The sequence below is a fragment of the Mesitornis unicolor genome, unplaced genomic scaffold (assembly GCF_000695765.1).
Source record: "Mesitornis unicolor isolate BGI_N332 unplaced genomic scaffold, ASM69576v1 scaffold33202, whole genome shotgun sequence".
NCBI classification, from domain to species: Eukaryota; Metazoa; Chordata; class Aves; order Mesitornithiformes; family Mesitornithidae; genus Mesitornis; species Mesitornis unicolor.
In genome coordinates, this window is record NW_010171793.1 from 5,200 (window position 1) to 29,069 (window position 23,870).

The 23,870-nt window shown below is 36.5% G+C and overlaps 1 protein-coding gene across 1 annotated transcript in view; it reads left to right on the forward strand.

Moving 5' to 3' along the window:
- Window positions 1-2,118: 2,118 nt before the first annotated feature.
- Window positions 2,119-23,870, forward strand: part of TRAPPC10 (trafficking protein particle complex 10) — a 32,733-nt gene continuing 10,981 nt past the window's right edge. Inside the window, exons 1-14 of the mRNA XM_010180151.1 lie at window positions 2,119-2,179; window positions 3,701-3,782; window positions 4,472-4,607; window positions 5,710-5,906; window positions 7,592-7,787; window positions 8,223-8,334; window positions 9,371-9,618; window positions 11,871-12,017; window positions 14,215-14,329; window positions 15,451-15,527; window positions 17,582-17,673; window positions 18,954-19,094; window positions 21,164-21,276; window positions 22,355-22,869. Coding sequence (XP_010178453.1) covers window positions 2,119-2,179; window positions 3,701-3,782; window positions 4,472-4,607; window positions 5,710-5,906; window positions 7,592-7,787; window positions 8,223-8,334; window positions 9,371-9,618; window positions 11,871-12,017; window positions 14,215-14,329; window positions 15,451-15,527; window positions 17,582-17,673; window positions 18,954-19,094; window positions 21,164-21,276; window positions 22,355-22,869 — 2,232 coding nt within the window. The remainder of the gene's footprint in view (window positions 2,180-3,700; window positions 3,783-4,471; window positions 4,608-5,709; window positions 5,907-7,591; window positions 7,788-8,222; window positions 8,335-9,370; window positions 9,619-11,870; window positions 12,018-14,214; window positions 14,330-15,450; window positions 15,528-17,581; window positions 17,674-18,953; window positions 19,095-21,163; window positions 21,277-22,354; window positions 22,870-23,870) is intronic.

Here is a 23,870-nt window from a genome sequence, read left to right on the forward strand (position 1 = left end):
TATGCTGTAACGTAAACAGGGAATGTTTTGGCAGTAGGTGCCCATTTCAGTTCTTGGCTAACAGTTTTCAGAATTTTCCCCAGGATTAGGTTTCTGGGTATGAACTGCTCTGTAGAGATACAGCCTGTCCTTGAACAAGAGACACAGATATTCTTTACTTGGTTTGCGTAATGTGTTTTCACAGACAGGTTCACAATCAAGACTCATCTGAGTAAGTTTTGTTCCTCTTTTGCCTGACTTGGCTATCTTAACATTTTGGATGTCAATTTGGTGGCCATCCAAAGGTCTTTGAAGGTCATAGAAATGTTTTTAGCTTACGCTGTCTGATTGGGTGTTTGCTTTAGGCGTATCATAAAACCCTCTCAAGGTTCTGCTGCTTTATTTCCATTTGATTCTTGGACAGATCCCTGTTTGTCCTAATTTGTTTGTGAAGTGTTTAGATAAGTGGCAAAGGGCATGCCTTCTGAACTTTGAAACATGGGAAGAAAGGGAGTATTTCTCCTTTCTTCCCTTTCTCCAGAAGCATTTCTTTTTCATGTGTCTCACTTGAACATTACTGCTTTCTATTATTTTGTAAGTTAAAATATGTGTTACCACTTCACGTATGGAACCACCCTTTACTTGGAGTGACATTACTTCAAGAATTACTGTGGGGTTTTTTGTATTCAGTCTGTGTGTTGACATCCAGATGGGGAGTAGATTAATTTAGGCATACATGGTATAAAAGCTGAGATACCTGCTCCAGAGGCTATGGATTAGCATTTTTTTCCCTACTTTAAAAAGTAAATAAATCAGGTATTAAAATAAAACAATCAAAAGATTTATTAGATTTATAATATGAATTAGAGAAGTTGGAGAATGTATTATAAAATAGTACAGAAATATGTATAAATTTGAAATATTATAAATCTATTACATCTAAATAGATTATTATTTATAAAATAATTGTATTAGACACAATTAATAAACTATACCACAAGTTGTGCACATCTAATTGCATTTTTTTTCCTTCAAAAAGCCCCCAAACCAACCAACCAAGCAATCAACAAAACCCCAACCAAAAGAGTCATCCTCCCCACCTTTCCCTCTTCCCTCAAGAAAAGACACAAAATACCTCCCACAATAAAATCTATCAGACAACTCTCAGACTTTTGTGCAGACTTTTGGAGGTTGCTGTAAGTTTGAATTCCAGGATTGCTTGTGTTTTTGGAATGGTCTACTCAAAATTCATAGAATTCAGTCAGACACAAGCAAAAAAGCCCTCGGAAACAATGCAGGAGGAAAAAATGGCTGGTTTTAAAATGAATATACCTTTCTTAAGCTGATAATCTGCTGTGATTGTCTGGAATAGCATGGTGCTTGAACATTATCATTTAGTAGTTCCTCTGTATTCTGGAGTGGTCCTTTTTACTCAAGATGTTGAATTCTGAAACTTTTTTTGTGGCATGCACTGGATTTTTAGGTGCAGTACAGAAAGTGCACTTTGTTATGCTCCAGAGGTGAAATACATAGTTCATTCTTTCAGTTGGGCTACAAGCTTCACGGGATATAATTTTGAAGTGGTCATCATGCTGTTGCCAAATTACTAAGCCACATTTCACTTTCTATGGGCAGTAATGAGTTGCAAATCAATAGACTGTTCTCCATGGCCCAGCTCATAGAGGTGTTGTAACTTGTTATAAGACAGCGTTAACAGTATGACTAATACTTGTTTCTGTATTCATTTTAGACATTCATGTATGGTCTTAAATAAGATTTGGTATGGTACACTTAATTCAGACAGAGCGAGATGAAGGTGATGAGTCAAGAATTAAGTGCTTTCTGGAGACTTAAGGCTAAAGCACCAATAGTAGAGTGGGTTTTTTTTTGTTTGTGCTTTGTTTTTTAGCTATTCTCTAGAAACATCATTGAATAATAGCTATTGTGGTCAGACATCAGAAGAGATGATTTTGCTTGTTCTGGTATTTAATCAGACTTTTAAAATTTGAATTTTATATTTAATTGTGTGGTGATAGAATTATGCTAGTGGCTGGTAATCAAAATAATATATATGAGAAAACTGGGAAAAGGTGAGTGGAGTAGAAAAGAGTTTCCAAGATAAACTAAACTGTGGAGGTAATGGCTGGTTGTGTGCCAGGAGATGAGTTTCCACAGCAGGAGGGAGAAGAAAGGATGCCAGGTACTTCTCCAGCCTTAGCTCTCTGTTCCACAGAAAGGTAAGAAGAAGATCTTTCTGATCAGGTTGGGCTGTACTCCTTTGTAAAAAGAAATGAGATGGAAAGCTACCAGGAAATAGCAGAATTGCCTGTATGCCTGTTAAAATCTTAATTGGAAAATGTGGTTCTTCAGCTCAAGAGATCCTGGGGCAGGGCGGAGTGACGGGAGGAGGAGCAAGAGTAGAGTCTCCATGGGAGGAAATGAAGGATTTTAAATTGCCATGTCTGGTAGAGGAGAATGCAGCCAGCAAAAGATGAAGCAGTAAGTACAGGGAAGGAAGCAATAGCTGTGACAACTCAGGGCAACGTACAGATGAGAGATTTAGTAGGTGATACCTTTAAACTTGTATGGGCCAGCTCATTTTCCCGGACTTAGAGAGTGCACATGAAATAACAGATTGTAGAACTATGATCAAATGCAGTGGTAAATATATTTTTTGACCTTACTCCCTTCTCATTTGGATGTGTCTGTCAGATGTCAAATGCCACGTCTTCTGTTTAAGTATCATGAAGGAGTATTTGGGTATTATGCATTGGCTGGTATGGCTGACTGGTCAATTTGGATTCCAGCATATCTGAACAAAGTACCTTGTTCCAGAGTTTACCATCTCTTTGCCTAAAGGTGCTGATAGCCATCAGATGTTGTACGAACTGCTTTTTCCTTGTCACGTCCTCCCTGTACCCAAAGGAAAAGAACAGAATTTAGGAATTGGTGTTCACAGCCTACTGTCTTTTTTTTTTTTTTATAGGCCATGCATTTTGTTCCATCTTGTATGTAAGTAGCTACTCCAGTGGTGTTGCATTTAATGCAGCTGTTCAAAGACCAAATGATTAAAGCCTAGCCACAGATCAGAGTGTCAGCGTAGGGCCGGCTTCTGGGGACCTGCACTATATTAACAGACCTGGTGTTCCTGAAGGAAGCAAGAACGGTGTGGTGGGCAGGGACCTGCTTTGCATTAACAGCAGCCTCAGATAATGGGGAGAGAGGAATCAAGCCCAGTAAAGCACAGGACGTCTGCTAATGCTCATTTTCTCATGGTAGGCCCAGCTACCAAAGGGATGTGAACCACTGTCTAAGTGGTTCTGGTTTCTGGTCTCTTCTGGTTTGTGGAGACTGAATTCTTGAGGTTTTTTAAATGTACTTTGTTTAGGCAATGACTCCAACTATGGAGTTGCCTGTTTAGTTTCTAGAGTTGGACCAGGTATATGGATGATCCTTTCTTTGGTATATGGGTTACGTAGCTATGTAGAAAATCGTAATAGGAAGTGATAACATTATATGTATTCTGTGCCTTGTTAAAGTGTTGTATTTCATCATGAAAGCATGTGATTTAAAGGAGTCTAGTTCAGTGCTAGACTCCAGTTTCCACATAGCAGATGACATTACATCTTTTTATTGAAAGAACGAACCATTAATAGTGTGGCTTATTAGTCTCTTTTCTGTAATTTGCATATAATAATAGATTAATGCCTTTCACTTTTAGGTGCTGGAGATCAGAATTTATTTAGTTCCTTATATCCTACACTTTCTCAGCAGCTTCCTAGAGAACCCATGGAATGGAGGAGGTAAACTTACATTTTATTCTGTGATACTGTTTCAGTGTGTGTTTTTACTCTGTTAGGTTTAGACTTTTTTTTTTATGACCATTTGTTGTGCTCTGAGAAGCTTCTCCATAAACTGAGTTGAATATAGCAACTGACTTGAGGAAAGAACTTAGATAATCAAGGTAAATGTTCAGCTATGTTTAACTTCACCTAAATAAAAATGACAGTAATGTTTCTCTCATTGGTTTTGTGGTCTGTGGGTTTTTCTTGGTGTGTGCTTTGATGTGCTTTGGCAGCTACGTTCTGAAAGTTACGTGCTTTCTGCTTAATGAGAACATAAGTAAAACTTATGTGGAATTAAATGTGCTTTCCTGAAAGGGTTTGATATGGCACACTGTTTTCTGATTGGAAAAAAAAAATGGGAATTTTCTCACTTGGAATTTTTTACTTTTGGAGGTACTAGAGATACAGAAAATCTTTTAATGAAAGCTGAAAAGCTTCTTGCTCCTGTTCTTGCAAAAATGAGTATCTGTCTCATTTTAAGTGATAGCAAATGTTAGTTAACTTTGTACAAACCTCAATAAGGGTAGTTTGTGAGTTTTTGATACCAAAGTGTTTCAGTTTATTCCTCTTCCCCAAAATACATGTTTTGGTTTTTGTGTTCTGCTATGTATGTCTCATCTGCTAATTTCAGTTTTTAAACTTTGCAGGTCTTATGGCCGTGCTCCGAAGATGATTCATCTAGAATCTAACTTTGTTCAGTTTAAAGAGGAGCTACTACCCAAAGAGGGGAATAAGGCCCTTTTGACTTTTCCCTTTCTTCATATTTATTGGACAGAATGTTGTGTAAGTATTAGGAAAACATCATGAAAAGCTGAGTAATCGAATTTAAAAATGAAATGGTTTTGACTTTCTGGTTGTGCTCTCTGGTATTCAGTTGCTTTTCATGCTTATTTGAACAATTAAGTCTGCATTGCATAAACATGCATACCCAATATATTGGAAACATAACTTTGTCAGCTTGAATGCTTTTTAACATAAGCAGTATTTCTTTATAATACTGCTTGACACTAAGAGGACAGGCTTTTGAATAACCTATTTTCAGTACTTTGTAGCAAAAAAACCCCCAGGATCTAACAGTTATTGCAGTAGCACAGTGCACTTGCCTCATAATACAGAAATGTAGCAAGATTATTTCAGTTATGATCTGTCTATTCACAAGGTTAAATCTTAAGGTATGTATTTTTTTATTTAGTTCATCTTCCATGTGTGTCAGGTATTAGTACATGTCAGCAGTCTAAATTGGGCAAGATTTGGAATGTCTTAATCCTGTTTACCTACAGTTCACTGCTTTTTGGTTGGCCACTGTTATGAAGTAATTATCCAGTTGAAGAATAAAGGTGACATCTGATCTGTGACCAATCAAAAAGTATCCAGAACGGCTTTAAGAGTTGTCTAAATTCATCTATTTAAAACCAACCCAGAAGCCAAAAAAGTGCCAAACAACAGACTTCGTGTTTTTTTGATTTTTATTAAAAAGCTTTTAAACTGTTTAAGATTTGAGCAGTGTTATGAGGCACAAATGTCACACTTCTGTAACTATGTGAAAATAAAACAGTTCAGCTTTATAATTTCAAGCATGCTTTTGTTGTAAAGTTCAAGAATGTGTAAAATAAGAGTTTAAATTATGTTTTAAAATCCTAATTTCAGTAATCTAAAGAATGGTAATATGTCAAATACTAAGATACAGTTACTGCTAACCAATTACTAGAAATAAATGAAAAGACCCAAACCTTACTATACTTTGCCTCACTTGGTTTCTTTCACTAAGTGAACTTACTGTCACTAAGATAGGCCTTTCTGTTTGTGTTCTGTTGGAACAAAGTTCACCTTTTGCAATCATCCAGAATGTCTGTTTGATGTGATGATTCACCACTTCTGATCCCAGGACACAGAAGTGTACAAAACTGCAGTCAAGGATGACATCACCAAGTGGCAGAATGTTCTCAAGGCTCACAGCTCGGTGGACTGGCTAATTGTGGTGGTTGAGAGCGATGCCAAGAAGAAGAACAAAACAAATATCCTTCCCCGAACCTCTATAGTAGATAAAATAAGAAATGACTTCTGTAACAAGCAGAGTGACAGGTAAGCATTCTTTTACTTGCAAGCATTTTGACCTTTGAGTACTAGTTTGATTTGAAAACAGCTCCTTGTGGAACAGGTTCCTTGCTCATTTAAGGACTTTCCTTGATGTCCAGCGTTCAGACTGATGGTACTGTAAGACCTATGCTTTGAAGAAGACTGACACAAGCATTAAAAGGCAAAGTCTATTTTCAGTTCCTCTGGGATTTGTGGTGGCTTTCAAATAGCTTTCAAGCATCGCATCTCCTCCTGAATAAGAGAAGTTTAAGGGGAACAGTGTGATAATAATCCCTTTTTTGAACTTCAGGAGTTTTTGTTTGCTTAGGTGCTTGCAAAAATGTTACCAGAATTACAGGTAATGGGAGTGAGGTGAGAGGGGATTATAAAGCCAATTTGGCATATTTTTTACGATTGTACTTTCTGCCTTTCACTTAATCACTTTTGTGCTATGAGCTAAGTGACTTAAAGCCATTTTTTCAGATGTTTTCTTTAATGAATACATGAAAACATGTATGCTTTCGTTGAAGTCAACAAAATGCATGAATCTTAATTTAAAACAAACTATAATAGATACTGTCTTCCTTATTCTGAAACATTGCACTGAATCTATTGTATGTTAAGTGTTAATGTTAAAAGAAGAAGAAATTAACTTTAAGTAGGAGATTTTCCCCCTAAGAACGAGTGACAGGATAAACGTTTGAAGCTATAAAGGGTATTTGGAACTACTCATTGTACCTTGGTGTGGGCTGACAGTTGCTGGCAGGCCAGCATTTGTACACCCATTGACAGCATTTTCTTTGTACCTAGACAGTGTTTGGTATATTACAGGATTATATGGACAAATAGTTTAAACAGCTCTGATTCACTTTGCTTTTGGTTTTTAACTGATTGATTGGCTTCATTTTGCTACAGGATAAATTGACTTTTCTAACCAGAAATGGTGTTTTACTTGGATAAGAGATTTTCCTGTCTGTAGAGATACTGATAGTTTTTTGAATGTTACTAAATTGTGATAGAAAAACAGAGGAAATAAAGGCTTTAAAAAAGGCTGATTTATTTGTGTATTAATGGGATCTGTTTGTTTCTTTATTTTCCGAGAAAAGCAGTGGAAGTTTTAGCACATAGGATGTGTGAAGACAAATCGAGATACTGTAAGACTATATTACGGAGGATTATTTTAAGTAACTTAGGAAAGGCTGACTATATGTGATCTAATGGATCGTGATTTGTATCTTGCGTAATCCTTGCCAGGAATACCTATAATTACTGTTCTGATTGTATTGCTAAGCAGATTTTTTTGTTTGTTTTTCTTGGATAACTACAGCATTACTTATGTTTAAGTAATTGGAATAATGCATCCAGTATTTGCTTCAGAAATAGTAAAGCTTTATAGTACTCATTTTGTGGAAAACACTTAATTCTTCTCCATAAACTATATCACAGACTTAAACATACATGGAACAGTTTTTTAAAAGCCACCAAAAAGCAACCAAACAAAAACCTCTCCAAACCCCATCAATCCCCCACCCCAAACAAACATAACAACCATATTTTTTTCCTCTGAGTGTTGAAAGAAAAACTAATCTTTTTCACTCTGAATGTCAGGTGTGCACAGTACTCAACTGTGCCTTTGAATGTGTATTTTATATTAGCCTCCTCAAAAATAATTTTCACCAATCTCTTTACAGATGTGTGGTACTTTCTGACCCTTTGAAAGACTCTTCCCGTTCTCAGGAATCTTGGAATGCCTTCCTGACCAAACTCAGGACATTGCTTCTCATGTCTTTTACCAAAAACTTAGGCAAGTTTGAAGACGACATGAGAACTTTGAGAGAGAAAAGGACTGAGCCAGGGTGGAGCTTCTGCGAGTATTTCATGGTCCAGGTAAGATTCTCTTTTTATTGAAGAAAATTACTTGAGTAATGGCTTTTTTGTTGTTGTGGTTGGCTTTTAATCTTGTGCTTATTCTTAGAGGCTTAGGGCAAGAAATACGAAGACTGGTATTTCAGCTTTTTTTTTTTAAACTTGAACTTCTGATAAATGTATGAACAACGTCTTGTAGTGAATCAGGATCTGGATACACAACAGAATTTACTGGCATAGCTGTATGACTTTGTATTCCTTTGTGAACCTCCCTGTGTTAGGAAGAAATTGTGAATCTGCTACAATGGCAGGTTCTCTTATACATGTGAATACCAACAGGGGAATAATGTTGGAAAAAGTAGTTCCCAGAGCTCTATGTGTGAGTGAGGGCAGGCTGTAATATCAGGCATAATTAATGTCAGTAACATGCTCCTTGTTTTGCTTCTGTGTCTAAAGGAAGAACTGGCCTTCGTCTTTGAGATGCTGCAGCAGTTTGAGGATGCGCTAGTGCAGTATGATGAACTCGATGCCTTGTTTTCTCAATACGTTGTCAACTTTGGGGCTGGTGGTAAGTGTCTTTAAAATATTAAATGAATACTAAGTGCATTAATTTCTTCACTGTTTCTAATAAAACACCTCAATGCTTTGGATATCATGTGTGTACATGGGAGAAAAAGATGGTACAATGCAGTGAAGGTGCATTAGGCAGTCTGTGCTCTTGCTTTATGCTGTTTGTTAACTAAAGAGTACATCAGTTCTATTCTATTAAATTATTGTTTTTAATCTCTGAGGCTTAGAAGTAATTTTTAAGGAAAACCTGGATTTTGCTTTTATTAAATGATTGTTGCAGAGGGAGCTCTGAAACTCTGTAATTACCTAAGTATTGATCTGGCTGGGTCAGAGTTGCTGTTTTCACAGCTCACTGCTAAGTTATTCAGTATGAGCTTCCTGGAAAAATGCATTCGGTTTTGCCTCAAATTACATGAGACACTTGGTAGTCACTAAAAAAAGGAATAGAAATATGTTCTTAATCTGCACTACAGAAGATGTAACTTTGTTGTAACGAAAAATTACTGTGCAAGAAGTATCGGATAACTTTAAACTGGTGTAATGTCCTAAAGCATATGTTGTTATATAACAGCTTTAATCAGGCATGTGTTATGAAACGGGTAAAAATACAGTGCAGGAGTAATAGCAGTGAAATTTATTTGTTCTCTCTGAACCTGATGCTATACCTGCAAGTGAGGGCACATCTATCAGTGATGACTGAGTAAGAAATACTTAAGTAGACAAAGCGCATTTGTTTTGAACTTCAGGTAGGCTTAATTGCTGAGAAATACTTTACGGAGTGGTTGCCACTACACGAATAACAAATACGCAATTAAGACAAAATGCCTGTGGGGTGTAAATGTTCTGAAATTCAGTTATTGAATTAGCTGTGGAAGTTCTGCTGGTTTTTTTTGTTTTGTTTTTAAAGTTAAGGCATTAAGTCATTTATGCATATGACAGTCTTTAGAAAGAATGAGCCAGTGGCTGGAGGGAGGAAGAAGTGGCTTTGATAGAAAGCAGTAGTTGATTCTTGGATGTTAACTTTATTTACTTAGATGGTGCAAACTGGCTGACATTTTTTTGCCAGCCAGTGAGGAGCTGGAATGGTTTAATTCTCCGAAAACCAATAGACATGGAGAAGAGGGAGCTAATACAGAATCAAGAAGCTACTCTACTGGACTTGCGTAGTTACCTATTTTCTCGCCAGTGCACGTTATTAATCTTCCTGCAGAGGCCATGGGAGGTTTCTCAGCGAGCATTGGAGCTTCTTCACAACTGTGTGCAAGAACTCAAGCTATTAGAAGTGAGTCAGTGTAATATATTCCATTACATAAATTATTTTATCCAACGATGATCTAACCAGATTTTTGAAGTTTAGATGTTGGTGACCGGAACACAGTAAGCACTGGGGGTGAGTTATCAAAATGCTGCTGTAATAACAGATTGTAACAGTGCTACAGCTGAATGTTGCATCATGAGGGTGTCTTTGGAAAGACATTTGGAGACATCACATTTAAAACCCAAACTTCAGTTAATGTATTCTAGTCTTCTCCTGGAAAGTTAACTTAAGCTGGTAGGTAATTTGTCTGCTTTTTTCCTGGATTTATTACCAATGTCTTGAACTATAGTTCCTATCATTTAAATCAGTGTTGTATTGAAGAAAATAAGGCAGAGTGGTTAATATGCTGATACACAGGCTAGTAGTCTGTAACAAAAAGCAGTTTTGAAACAGTACCTACAGTAGGGCTTCTTACTGCCATGCAAGTTGGATGCTGCTTTGACCACCTTTTGTGGTTCTTTGTATTTCGTTTTGGTGCCCAGTAATGGTCATGTTATGCATGTGTCTCTGGCGGTCTCATCCAATGGCAGGAGAAGGAGACAGAAACAAGTGATGGTGCTCACAGTTTATTGCCATGCTGCACACCTCCATGCTGTACACTTCCCTCCCTGCTTTAGTGTCTGCTGGTGTTTTTTAATCCTCTAAAGAGGCTTTATTGGAGATGTTATACACTGATCATCCTCCCATGTATGACCACAGATGTCTATGTATTGAAACATATCTTTAAGAACATTGTAGTGTACTTGAGAATATCTCTGGATTTCACCTTGTGACTCATCCATGTCTTTAATCCCACAGCTGTCTGGTTCTCTGTTAGTTTTATCTGTGTATATAACAGTAGCTGCTAACTTTTGTCTGTCTGACGTTGTGGTAGTAACTTCTGTAAGCTCCATCTGTTCATCTGCATTTAAAACCAAAAAATCTACTTCAGATGTGTCACTGACACCTTCATGTATTCTAAAACATAATTCCCATATATAATATATTTTTGTGTGTGTGCTTTGCGGTCATTTTTTTTCGTTCCAAAATAATACGTGCAGCCTTCTAAATCTTTGACAGTATTTCCTGCAGTTCCACTTTTGCTCCACCCCAAATCTGTCCTGTGCCTCCAATGTTTGGGGCTTTTCTCTGCACCATCTCTTGTTTCTGTCATTTCTGTCTTGGTGGTCCAAAGTGAGTGCAGGTGTTCAGGCTGTGAGACAGTGACACTTGTCTCTGTATACCCTGTAGTTATCCCTGTTGTGATCCTTTTTCTTAATGCAGGCAAACCTCTTAATGTTGCTTGACACCACTGAATGCATAACAGAAATCCAAACTACTCTGTTCTTATGATCTTCCTCTTCATGAAAATTCTTTCAGAGTTCAGATCTTTTTTTTTTTTCAAATGCATTGTGCTTGCATGTTGAACTTTCCTATCACATTAGTCAGTTACCTCATTTATTGTGGGTTTCAAGACTTTCATAGTCTTTCTGAAAGGAATATTTTTGCATTGTTTATGAGCAAAATTTTGAGTCACTGTTATTGTGATTATATTCCAGATCTTCAATTATACTTATCTTTGTCTTTATTCTTGAAGTATTCTAATGTCAAACTCTTCTGTCTTATCCTGACTGGTAATTCCTTCTTGGTCTTTTTTTTTTTCTTTTCTTCTTCTCTTTCTGTGTGGTTTTTCTTCATTTATTTGTTTTTATCTCCATTCTTTAATTAGTTGTCCATGACATAAGCCTTATCCTTTGATTAGCAAACTTTTTATTATGAAGGAAACTCAGACTAATTTTTTTTTTCCATTTTTTTTTAATCTACTTCTTAGTGTACTTTTAATTTCAGTCTCAGTTAATCTGATGTCTCCTTATGAAAGTAGTAGGATGTTTGCAGAATTTTTTTCCTAACTCTGCTTTCCTTAGGCTTAGTTTTCAAATTTTTTTATTTTTTCCAAGTACTAGTACCTGTTAATCGTCTTCCTTCTCTTTCTTTCTGGTGAATATATAAAATCTAGTTAATATAATCACTCTTTAGTTGCTTAGCTGTCCTTGTTTCATGAACTAACATATATAAATTATTCAGGAGGTAGTAAGAGTTGGCCTGGTTTCTTGTATTCTTAGAAAAAGCTCTTCCAAGAGGCTTTGTTACATTGTATCAAGAGAATTACTTTGCTGATGTATTTTCTCATCTTACTATTGTTTAATTCCCAGTTAATTTTATCTGTTCGTCTTCAGGTCTCTGTTCCCCCTGGAGCTTTGGATTGTTGGGTATTTTTGAGTTGTTTGGAAGTCTTACAAAGGATAGAAGGCTGCTGTGATAGGGCTCAAATAGATGCAAATGTTTCCCACACCGTTGGCTTATGGAGCTATGCCACTGAGAAGGTGAGCAAATGATGTGTTGCAGTTGTGGTATTACAATTTTGAAGTAGACCATTTGTTTCTGTGAGACAGATTTAGCACTTTTTATTGTGGAATTTAATATGGGGTTCTGTATATTGTCTTGAGTCTAGTCTAGACGAGACATCCAGGTTTATATCTACTTTTTTCACAGTCAGATGAGGCCTGGGAATAACTATGGTGCATGTTCACCTCTTTGTGTCATGCCCCCCCTTCACCATTAGTTTGATAATGACTGGCTAATTAAACTCTAGAACGAACTTAGTCCATGTCAACTGAGAGGAGCATGGATTTCAGTTATAGCAGGAGAAGCTGCCCAGATTTGGATACATTTACTGTTATGAGTAGACATTACAGCCGTCTGTTAACACAGTTCATTATTTCTTCAGTATGTTAGTGGGGTAATAATAGACCCCTAACTTCACTGAAGGTGGCTTGTGAAAGAGGCAAATAAGTGTCTCCGTTTAAGGGTCAGAGAGAGAGAGAGAGCAGGATTTTCTCTCTATTGCCCCTACCCCTCCCAGGGGGAGGATTAAGAAAAACGGAATAGAGAGAGAATAATAAGAAAAAAAATGCTCCGCACAAGGTTGGAAGTTAAGACTGTAACAAGTTTAATGAAAACAACAGGGGAAAGGAAAAGGGAATTAATAAGAGACAAAGGATAATTATATACAAAACCTGATCCCAGTAGTCCTGAGTGGAAATATCCGAGCAGTGCCTCGTGGCCGCTGCGACTGCTGTGACTCGTCACCAGGGACCACAGTGGTGCCGGGGAGCAGATGGTGGTGGATGCTGCTGAGCATGTGGAGCTAGGCCCAGCCGTCTGAAGATGCGACAGGAAGCAGCCCAGGAAAGCCAGGAAAAGCCCGCAAAAACCTCGGTTTTTTTATAGACTGTGACTGGAAAGGGGAGGAAACAGTACTGATCTCTGACCCTCCAGAGTCCTACAGACACCACCTGTCCTTCCCTTTCAGGCTGGTAACCCTTAAACCATAACAATAAGTAATGATTTTCAATCTTTCAGTTACCACCTCTTACCATAAAATAAAAGTTGTTAAGTGGCCTTTTCATTTTAGTTAAGCCCCTTCCCTAATTACGTGAATATCTTTTCAAGTTCCACTTACTCTGTTTCTATGAAAGAGCTGATGTCTAAGGTTGCTACTGCTTCCCACTGTTGAAAAACAGTTTAGAAAAATGACAAACTCCAGAAACTACTGCAATAGCATACTGTGATCTTTGTGGATGTTTTTGAGGACCCAGTGTAAGCTCATTACATGTTTCTATGGAAGTTTTGTACCTAAGTTGGAAATGTTCCTCCCATTCATAGCTCTTCTAATGCAAAGGAAAGGGAAAGGGAAAAGTTGTAGGATAATGAGTAGCAGTAAGGTGGAACCAACTGAATTAAAGAAATTTGGCTACTAGTGACAAAATTAAGTGGAATTGAAAAAAAAAAAAAGGTAATGGCCTTCCTCTTCTTATGTGGTGTAGATTAATCTGACAAGCTGAGACCTTTTTCTATTGCAGGCTTACCTTGGTGGTTAATTGAGTTATTGTAAATGAATTAACCAAATGACCAACAGAGCTGAACTTCTTTAAGACAGTGTCCTCTGCTGACTTCTGGATATCAAGCGTACCAGCTGCTGTCTAGAAGGGGTTTTATGGTGGTTGTGGGGCACTGTTTTAACACTGTTAGCTATGCTAATAATATCTTTTTTTCAAGAAGGTTTTCACCTGAATACAATATTTAGGGTGAATTTGCAAGCTTGCCTCATCAGTGTACTGGAGACTGCATGCATTTCTTGATTACATAGTTTTCAAAAATCCAGACACTATTATTTGAAGTTATCTTGCCAAACATCTCAAGTTTTGTCCATGTTTATATGGAAAACTAGAAGGATTTATTCAATTAGGTGTTATGCAGGTAGGGATGTGTATATGCGTATTTGAGTCAGTAACTTGTATGCAATTTAATTATTAGTAAAATTAATTTCTACTGTGAGAATAACAGTTACTTTTGAAAGGTTCTCTACTTTCTTCCCATGAGGCAATTTTGATACAGATCTTATAAGCAGTGTAATGTGACCGCAGTAGGAATGTATTTTAGGAATGATGTAATAGAATAAAAAGGGTTTTATATTGATTCTGTAACTTTTTGAAACAAGCATTTGGTTTCTTCTTACAGTTAAAATCTCTAGGTTATCTGTGTGGCCTTGTGTCAGAGAAGGGACCCAACTCAGAAGACCTTAACAGAACTGTCGATCTGTTAGCAGGGTTGGGAGCAGAACGCCCTGAAACAGGTATTACCAGGAATGTACGCATTCTTTCTAATAACTGACATTGTCTTAAACACATGGCATATCAATAGATCAGTAATAATAATTTCCAGGTATCCCTACATATATGTAAACATTGATAGAACTGTATCTCTTATGACTTCTTTTAATATATGTCTGGTACTTTAAATTATCAGTGCATCTCCTTACTGTTGCAAGTATGTTTTTCCATTAATGCTCCATTTATCAGCATTTAGGTTAATAGTCTTGAAAATAAAATTATTTGAAAAAGAAATGAAGCATCATTGATCTGATGCAAATAACCTGCAAGTGGAGCTACAAAGTGATGTTATATGAGTGGCTGAACAATCAAATTTATTTACCTCTTGTGGATTTTATCACTCACAGAGATATTTCTGAAGGGAAGATGATTTTTGGTGTTAAATACGATAGAGCAATTACTGTCTTTGAAGCATTATCTGACAGGCTGACACTTCATTTGCTCTTGCACATATGATGATGTATGATTCTTAATTCAGTGCTATGGTGCCTGTTATATTTATTTACAATGGGGGCATTTTTCTTCTGGAAGTATTGACACATACTTGGTCTGGCAAAGACTTTCAAATTGAGCAAGATACTTAGGAAAAAAAAACAAAACGTGGTCTTGCTAACCATTTTCCTTTGAAGTGCACTGTTTAAAGTAGTAAAATTTCTTTAAATTACTGTATACTTCTGTCATGCTGATTTATAAATCCAGCAGTGAGAAGCTGTGAGAATATTACTCTTGGCACAATGTATTTAAGTACAATTGTGTGTGTTTCTAGGTTGAATAACTGTTACGAAATACTATGTGGAGAAGTTAGTACCATTACTGTGTTGCTGCTTGCCTTTACCCTGCTACCCTGAACATTGCTCACATGTACATGCACACATGCAGAGTTGCGAAACAGCCTTTCCTGATCTTATTTTAGAGCCTCAGGAAGAAATTAATGATCTGTCTCTAAATGTTAGTGACGTTTCCCACATAAAATTAGTTTTAAGTATTCTTTCCACTTTCTACTGAAGGAAAAAGGGGTGGATGTGTGTTATTAAAATAAGAGTGTATTTGTAAGTGACACCTCCTGTTCTGCTTTTCTCTAAAGCCAATGCATCACAGAGCCCTTACAAGAAACTTAAAGAGGCCTTATCATCTGTAGAAGCTTTTGAAAAACACTACTTAGTAAGTATGAATTTTGATTATTTATATTAGTTTTGCATGTTTACATGATAGATTGGATAGGACTGAAATTTCAAACTTGAGAAGATAACATTGAGAACGTAAATCTCTATTTCTGTATTTTGGTATTGAAGTTTATTGCTAACGCACTGAATACAACCACTTTTTACAACTGGAACCTTGTATGGACCTCAAATTTCAAGTATTTGGATTAACTTTAATATTTACAGTTATGAGTTGGAGGTTATTATCTGTAAGTATGTATACTTAGTTATTAAAAAAGCCAATGTCACGACTATCATATTCTGATATTTCAAATTCAGAATTAATTGCATCTTCTCCAGAAGAATATTGATGTGTGAATTCAGCTTCTTTTTGAATTCTTTAGACTTGCATCTTGCAATGTGTGTTACATGGCTTAAGTTATACTGTTGATACTTTTTTTTTTTATATAAACTGTGGGACATTGGTGGATAATAGAGTTGGAGCTGACATATACTGTTTCAGTCTAATTCTCATTGTGCTTTAATATGCTTATTTCCTGACAGCTCCCTTACTGAGGAGTCACTGTAATGATATTTGGGGTTTTTTTTTAATAAAAGATTATTAAATAGAACAAAAAACCCACCCATCTGTCACAAGAGTTTGTTTGGTCTTGGGGAATTTGGTTGGTTTGGTTTCTTCTTTTTTTTTCCCTTAAGAAATTTCAGAGGAACATTATTTATGTTTGTAGTACTTCTGTTAAAAGTTTTCTGGGGAAAAAATGAAGGTAAACCGAGCAATTTATTTTTTTTAATGTAAAAATAAGTACCACCGAGTTTTCAGAAAGCTTTATGGAAAGAAAAAGTCTCAAAAGATTTTTGTCTGAAGATACTTGGTTTCATTTTCATATTTTATATTTCATTTTTCATTTCTTTATAAGATTAGTTGGATTGCTGGGCCAAAACTAAAATCTTCAGAATTGCTAGCTGCTCTTACATATTCAGTTCCAACTTACACCTGAAGATCTCTGCTAAATTCAGCACTATCTTCCTAAATTTAAATTTAAGTGGGATCTGTAGATTTTGCCAGTGAAAGAACTGCCGTTCCTGTTTGTATTTCTACTGCAGTTTTGTGCAATTGAAATTCAGCTATCAGATATGCTATAAGAGATTATTTTCTATGTAGTTGTCACATAAATATGTACAATTTATGTATACCCGCATTTTATCCATGTATTCAGTGGAAAATTTTCGTGATGGTATACAGCGTGTGTTGTAACTGCTAATTTTGTGACGGAGATTTGTCACTGTTATTACAAACTTAGGGCAAGGCAAGGAAGTTGACATGCAGACAGTGTGGCTGCATTGGAAATTAAGCTTAAAGATGACAGAAAAGCTTCAGCTTGGGATTGCATAGCTTCAACTAAAATTCCTTTAAGGCACTCTTGCGAAGATACTTACTCCAATTGTAACTTACTGTTTTGCATTTAGTTGTATGTTTACATACTGTGAACTTCCATGTACTTAATGGTATTATGTGCAGCTTTAGTGAAAGGATCATCTACCACGTTCTGTATATAGTTGATTCGGCTTTGAAGTGTTGGTTGTAAGTGTCTGGGGCAAGCTTTGTTACTGCTCCTAATATGTTATGCTGTGGTGTCTCCTGGAATGCTACACTACACAATCCTGCAATGATAATCTAATGGCATATAGTCACTGTGAAGTAGGTTCTTTCAGAAGAAAGAACAGGTGGATTCAAGTGTAAAGAATTGCTTGAAACTGCATCTCATCTATTATTTTGGTGGTTTTGAGTTGCCATAGCTAATTTTTAATAGGCTTCTCTCTTTTGCTATTTATTACACAGATACAGGATAATGACCAACGGTAGAAAAAGTGAAGATGACCTGTTACAAACTGGTCTACATTGTGTGCTGGGGACAAGGGGGAATCTTAAAAAGAGACTCATTCTGGTCATTTTGTTGTAGCAACTTAGTTACTGGCCATGAGTTTGTGTAAAATACCATAAAGCTACTAAAAATACATAAAACTTAAAACAGTTTCTTTTCTTTTAAATAGGATCTGTCCCATGCCACCATTGAAATGTACACAAATATTGGAAGAATTCGCTCAGCTAAGCTTGTGGGAAAGGACTTGGCAGAGTTTTATATGTAAGTGAATGTTTAAAATGTCTTAAATGCATTAGCTTTGAAAAGGTTGAATATAATCCTTGAGGTAAATGTGCTGTATTTAAAAAGGAATTTAAAAAAGTATTTTTCAAAATGTAAAAATACCCTAAGTTTCAGGCTGTATTTCGGGGTGGAAGGGGGAGAAGGAAAGGAAAAGGAACACTGGCAATCTCTTTATATCAGACCCTAATTCTCACCTCATGATTTTAGTACTCTTACCTTTACCTGTCCTATGTTTTTCTAGTTTGACCCTTTCTTCTAGGGAGAAAAGAGCAACAGTCAGGAGGAGTAAAGAGAGAAGTTTGTATTTACTATAGCCTGCTTTGTAATGTGGCTTCTGACTTATTTTAAAGTTTATAGTTATCTTAACTACGTGTGTGTGTGTGTGTGTGTGTATATATATATATACACATGTAAGAAAAGACAGAAAACTGCTCTTTGAAGAGTAATCTGTTTTGTATTTGAGGTTATGATTGCAAAATGTTTGTTTCCTCCACTGTGAAACTTAGTGATTTCATTCCTAATTTCCAAATACATATTTTAGTGTTTATCCCTGCTGTTAAATTCCACTGAAGGAACCTCCAGCATTGATTTTGTTTCATTTTATTTTTCTTAATTAGAAGAATTTGGGCGTCTTAAGTGTTTTTTGGGGAAAATGTGTTTAGAAATGCATCTCATCTATGTTCACTAAAGCAGTCTGATCTTCTAGCAGCAACAGATTCTCCTAAATTAACTTAAATTTTCACCTGGAGGAATAATGATGGGTTGAAAGACTACCATGGAGCTGCTGTGTAGTGATAAAATGGTATTTTTATTGAAGCATTTTTCATGCTTTAACATTATTGAGTAAGTGTATTTTTAGTGAACTGTCAGAAGCTTGTGATGGCTTTTGGAGCTTCTGTAGGAGAGAGCTTCACCTCCCTTGTTCTTACTTGAGATAGATCTGTGTATGAAGCCTTTCACTGACATGAGGGGGATTGGAGCAGATGACCTTTAAAGGTCCCTTCCAACCCAATGCATCCTATGATTCTATGATACATTTACACTAATTGCAGTTCTGCTTGCTTAAGTGACTCACATAAAGGTAGGCCAATATGTTGATGTGTTCCCAGCAAAATAAAGAGCATACTGGTTCACTGCATCTTGTTCTGCATTCATATGTAATATTGCTCTCCCATCACCACTTTTTGAAAATGTGTGGAGCGTTTTCATGGCTGCAAAGGTTCTTATATCACTCTCTACTCATTTGTGTTTTTTTAAAGGAGGAAGAAAGGTCCACAGAAGGCAGAAGTCTATCTTCAAGGAGCACTGAAAACTTACCTTGCTGAGGGCTGGGCATTGCTCGTCACACATACGAGAAAACAGCTAGCTGAATGTCAGAAACACCTTGGGCAAATCGAAAAGTATCCTCTAAAAAGCAAAACCAGAAAAATCAAGACCAGAGAAAATGATACTTCTGATTATTTTTCTGACATATTGCTAACTTACATTTAACAGTGGAAACAGTAGAAACTGGCAAACATGAGACAGCTGAGTTACTTGTTTCCATTGTTGCTGTTCTTTTGGGGAGAGTTGGTTCATTTATTTTTTTTTAACATCTGTTTCACTTAAAATCTTTTGGATATGGTTGCTGCTCTCTGTTTTAATTATGTCTAGGCTCTAGAGAGGGATGCAACATGGATAGTGTGAAGTCTGTCATTGGTGCAACAGATACTGTGGGGGTTTTTTTATGATTCTGTCTGTACTTCATCATTATGAAAGTTTTTGTGGTACTGTTTCTTCATTTGGTAAATATGGCATTGTAGTGTCTTCCTATATTAAGGAGCTTTCTGGGCTTTCTTTCAATAACAGTTACCACCTTTTTCCTGTATCTGACCTGGGAAGTACTCTTCTGGTATTTGTAATGGTGACTTTTCCTACAAGTTAAAACAGAGGCTTGGAAGATGAAAAATCTTCTGGCTTTGCTGTGATGTGTGGTGTTTTCATATTTTTTTTGCTATTATTTATTTTTTATTTCTGGCTTTGATCTCTTGCTTCAGAAGGGGAGTGGGAGTTGTTTGCTTTTAAGTTGTGTAGCTCAGTCTTCAATGTGTGAATGAAATCTTCTCTGTAAATGCCACATAAATGCTAAGTAATACTTTGAGAGAATGATTTGGCCCAATCCTAATGTTTGACAGGCTTCAAATTCTTCACTTCGATACTCTCTGCATTATTTTCACACACCAACTCTGTCTACTACAACTGTATTTGTTTAAATATTAAATCTGTCTGTGTTGCTGTAGAGTTGCTGCTTTCAAGATAAGAGGTCTGCATGTGGAGAAAAAAATCTACTGACTGGCCTTGGGTGCTTTGTTGTATTCTTTTTGGCATTAGAAGCAGCACAATTTGAATTCTACTTTTCATTTTAGTCTCACATGTTTTTGCTTAAATTTGGCAGCTAAATTAAGTAACTTTGTTCTAATCTGAACTTTTGTGCTGTGTACAGAGTATTATGTATTATAGCAAAATGGGAAATTTTCGCTGTTGTTGGTGTTTTGGGAGAAGTGTACTGCTTTCATTGGTGCCATAGTTATAAATGGAATTCTTGTACATATTTCAAACTGGAGTGGTCAGCAGAACAGAGTACTTTCTGCAGAGCAGTTCTTGTGGAAGTTGCAAGGAAAGACAGCATTTTTTTGAATGATCCTTCTAGGATTTTTTGACCTTTTTTTGTTTTCTTTTTTATTTTGAGAAGCTCATATTTTAGTCTTTAAGTGACAGTACTAGGAATCTTATTGTAGCTAAAAATCAGTTGAGCTAAATTCAATTCCGTAGTATATTTTGGGTTGTGTTCTTTTTTGTTTTGTTTTTTAGAACTAGACCTAGGCGTTGTAAATGTCTGCCTCCTTTGAAAATTCTCACATCAGTTTTAAAAACTCTTTTTCTGCTTCAGTGCAAATGCTTTTAAAGAATCTGAACCATTAATATTGCAGTCTTAGCTAAATTCTTAAATGAGCATTTGTATCCCCAGCACTCAAAAGTATAAAGAATGTCTACAGCCTTGTTATGGTAGGTGATCCTGTAGCAGCTGGCAGGTTCTAAGCCAAGTAGATTGGAATATAATCAAATACTTAAGTTATTTAGTTCTTAATGTTGGGCAGCTTAATGCAATACAATGGGTCTTTAACTTGCATGCTGCATTTGTCTGTTGTCAGATAATGAATTTTCTATGCTTACTGATCTTTTTAGGTGGGAGACGATTGCACAGGTTAATAATGGATCGCATTTTAGTAGGTTTGCAAAAAGTAGAGATTCTGCAATATTCTCAGGTGACAGTAAATCTTCCATTGTTCCTTTTCTAATGGAAGTTTGGTGATGATACGAGCAGGTCTTGTATTAAAAGATTAGCAAAGCAATACTTGAACTGTCTTGTTTTCAGGCAAATTTCTGAATGTTGTAGGTTTCTACCTCCTGTTTTCCTTAACTTTGTTAGTTATCTTCAAACAAGCAGCCTTTTAGCCGGTGATAGTCACTTAACGGAAGAGGAACGCAAAAGCTTTTGCCAAGAAATACTAGATTTTGCCAATCAGCAAGCAGTGAACCAAGGTAGGTCTGGTTCTTAAATAGTTAGGATGCTTTAATCTGATCTCTCCCTTGAAGTAGATTGGAAAGCTTTTTCTGATTGGTTTTGTTACCTTATGTATAACTACTGAACCAACATGGTTCTTTTTTTAATTGTCTCCAGAACGTTTATAAAACTTCTGCAATAATTGAGAATAATCAAAGATGGAAAGGGTAACTGACACTTTCATCCTGAATACCAGAAGGTCTTTGTTTTCCTTCACTTATCTGTTTCTCTGCTTTGACAGCTCATAATTTATCTTATGCTGTTTGGTTTTTTTTCAATCCCTAACTTACCTTTGTCTCTACATTGCAGGCATGCAGATGTTAGCTCTGTGATGAGACTGCTTTTGATGTTAGATCGGTTCCCATCCACTTGCATCTTACTGTTTTGACCATTCTACCTTTTCTCTTCATTCTTTCTGCTGCTTCAGTAGTACCTTGTTCTCGGATATTGGTTGTAATTCAACCTCATACAGAGTATTTCCTGTAGATCTGAGGACTGTTCATTTTTATACAGAAGTTCTTCTTGATAAATCAATGTATCATAAATAATACATTATTTTAGACCTGCTTCTTAAGTTTTGGTACTGCCTCAGTGTTCGTTTTGGGAATCTAGAAAAGAGAATGAAAAATCCTGGAGTGGTAAAGCTGATGGCTCAAGGCACCAGTCTGATCATTAGTTTCTTAAACTTGTACTTGCTCTTGATTTATGCATTCTGGGAAGTTTGTCGCTTTATGCTACTGTGTTTATCTAGAACACTGTATGTAGTAGTGAAATGCCAAACTTCTGCTTAGACACTATCTCTTAGCTTAGCTATCTTTAATAGCTTGAGTACTAAAATTGTAGTAGATGTAGCTTGGAGAACAAATGTCAGCATCTTTAAGTCTCATTTTTATGCAAGATAAAACTGAAATATGAAAGTATTGATTTGCTGTGAAAGGATTACTTGTGAAAAGTTGTTGTTGCCTTTAATTCTAGAGGTTAAATTTTTAAGAGAAAAGATTTACTGATGTCCAGCAGCACTGGAGAAGAATAAATCCCTGTTTTTAATCTTTCCAGGTCAAAAGGTTATATTGCCTATGCATTCCTTTGCGCAGTTGAAAACTCTACATTTTGACCCTCCAAATGCTGTTGTCCATGTGGGTGGAAAGTTGTCTATTGAGTTGACTTTGTTGAGCCAAATGCCCATCCCTGTCCAAGTGGATCAGATTGCCATCCATGTTCACTTCAGTGTTGAAAAAAATAGTTACAGAAAAACAGCTGAGTGGCTCACTAAGCACAAAACTTCCAATGGTGTTATCAGCTTTCCAAATGAAGTTGCGGGCTTTCCTTTCTCAAGAAACAACTTGCCAGCACTGGAGCTATACGAAATGTATGAACGAAGTCCCTCAGATAACTCTTTGAACACAGCAGGAGTTATCTGCAAAAATGTGCACATGCTACTACGAAGGCAAGAAAGCAGCAGTTCGCTGGATCTGCCCTCAGGGGTGACTTTGGAAGATGGGGCTCATGTGTTGAAATGCAACAACTTAATACTGGAACCAGGGATCAATAAAATAACATTCAATACTCAGGTATGTTTTTTATAGTTGAGTAAATGTAGCACTCATGAAATCTATGAAGAAATAAAAGCACTGGCTGAGGAAGAGCATAGTGCTGGCAAGTGGTACCTGTATTGCTTCCTGTTACAGCTTGGGTGTTACAGCTTTCTTTTCATTGTCCTAGACGTCAGTTTCCCTTGAAAGAACGCTGTTGTGTTTGTGCCAAAATGTACAGGTGACTCTCCATTTGCAATCATTTGAGTCAGCCTTCTAAAACTTATTTTAAACATCTTGATTACTGCTGCCAAAAATTAAACTGATAAATGCTTATACAAGGTAAGCTCATGAAGTCTGCCTTTGCTGTTAAGTTCATTGAGAATAACGTTTAAAAACTTTGATAGGAATGCATTTTCTAGTCTATAGTAAGTGACTATGTGGGTAAATTTGGTTGATAGCCTGTTCTTCACTGTGGAGGGTGGTAGAATATTTTTTCACTTAGTGGATGTAGTAAACCTATCTGCAAGAAGTATGACAAAGTTAAGCTCAGCTTCATATAGTTGAATTTAGATGTCAGAATTAAGATTGCCCCCATTTATTCATCTTAATCACATAAGGAATGTGATTAAAGAAGACAGGAACATAAAGATTCTCAGCTACAGAAAGGATCAATTTGCATGAGCAAACACCTGTGAAAATAGTGTCACTGTCTAAGTGCCATCCTGAGAAAATGAACTACAGTCCTTCTTCTGCCATGGAGTGTTGTATATGAAACTCCACCAATTCCTGATTTACACATGCACTCTGAGTCAGCTTAACACGTGGAGTAATCCTTTTTTCCCCTCCCATTCTTCCCCCAGGAAGCTAGGTTCTCCCAGTAATGGCTGAAATATTTCAGGACAGTAGTATTTGTTATCACTTCTGGTCACGTTGCATTACTACTAGATGCACAGTAACTGGGAATCAGCAGGCCTTGACTGCCAGTCCCGTTGGTTGGTTGTGGTATGTTTGGTTTTGTTTTGGGTTTAATTCATTTT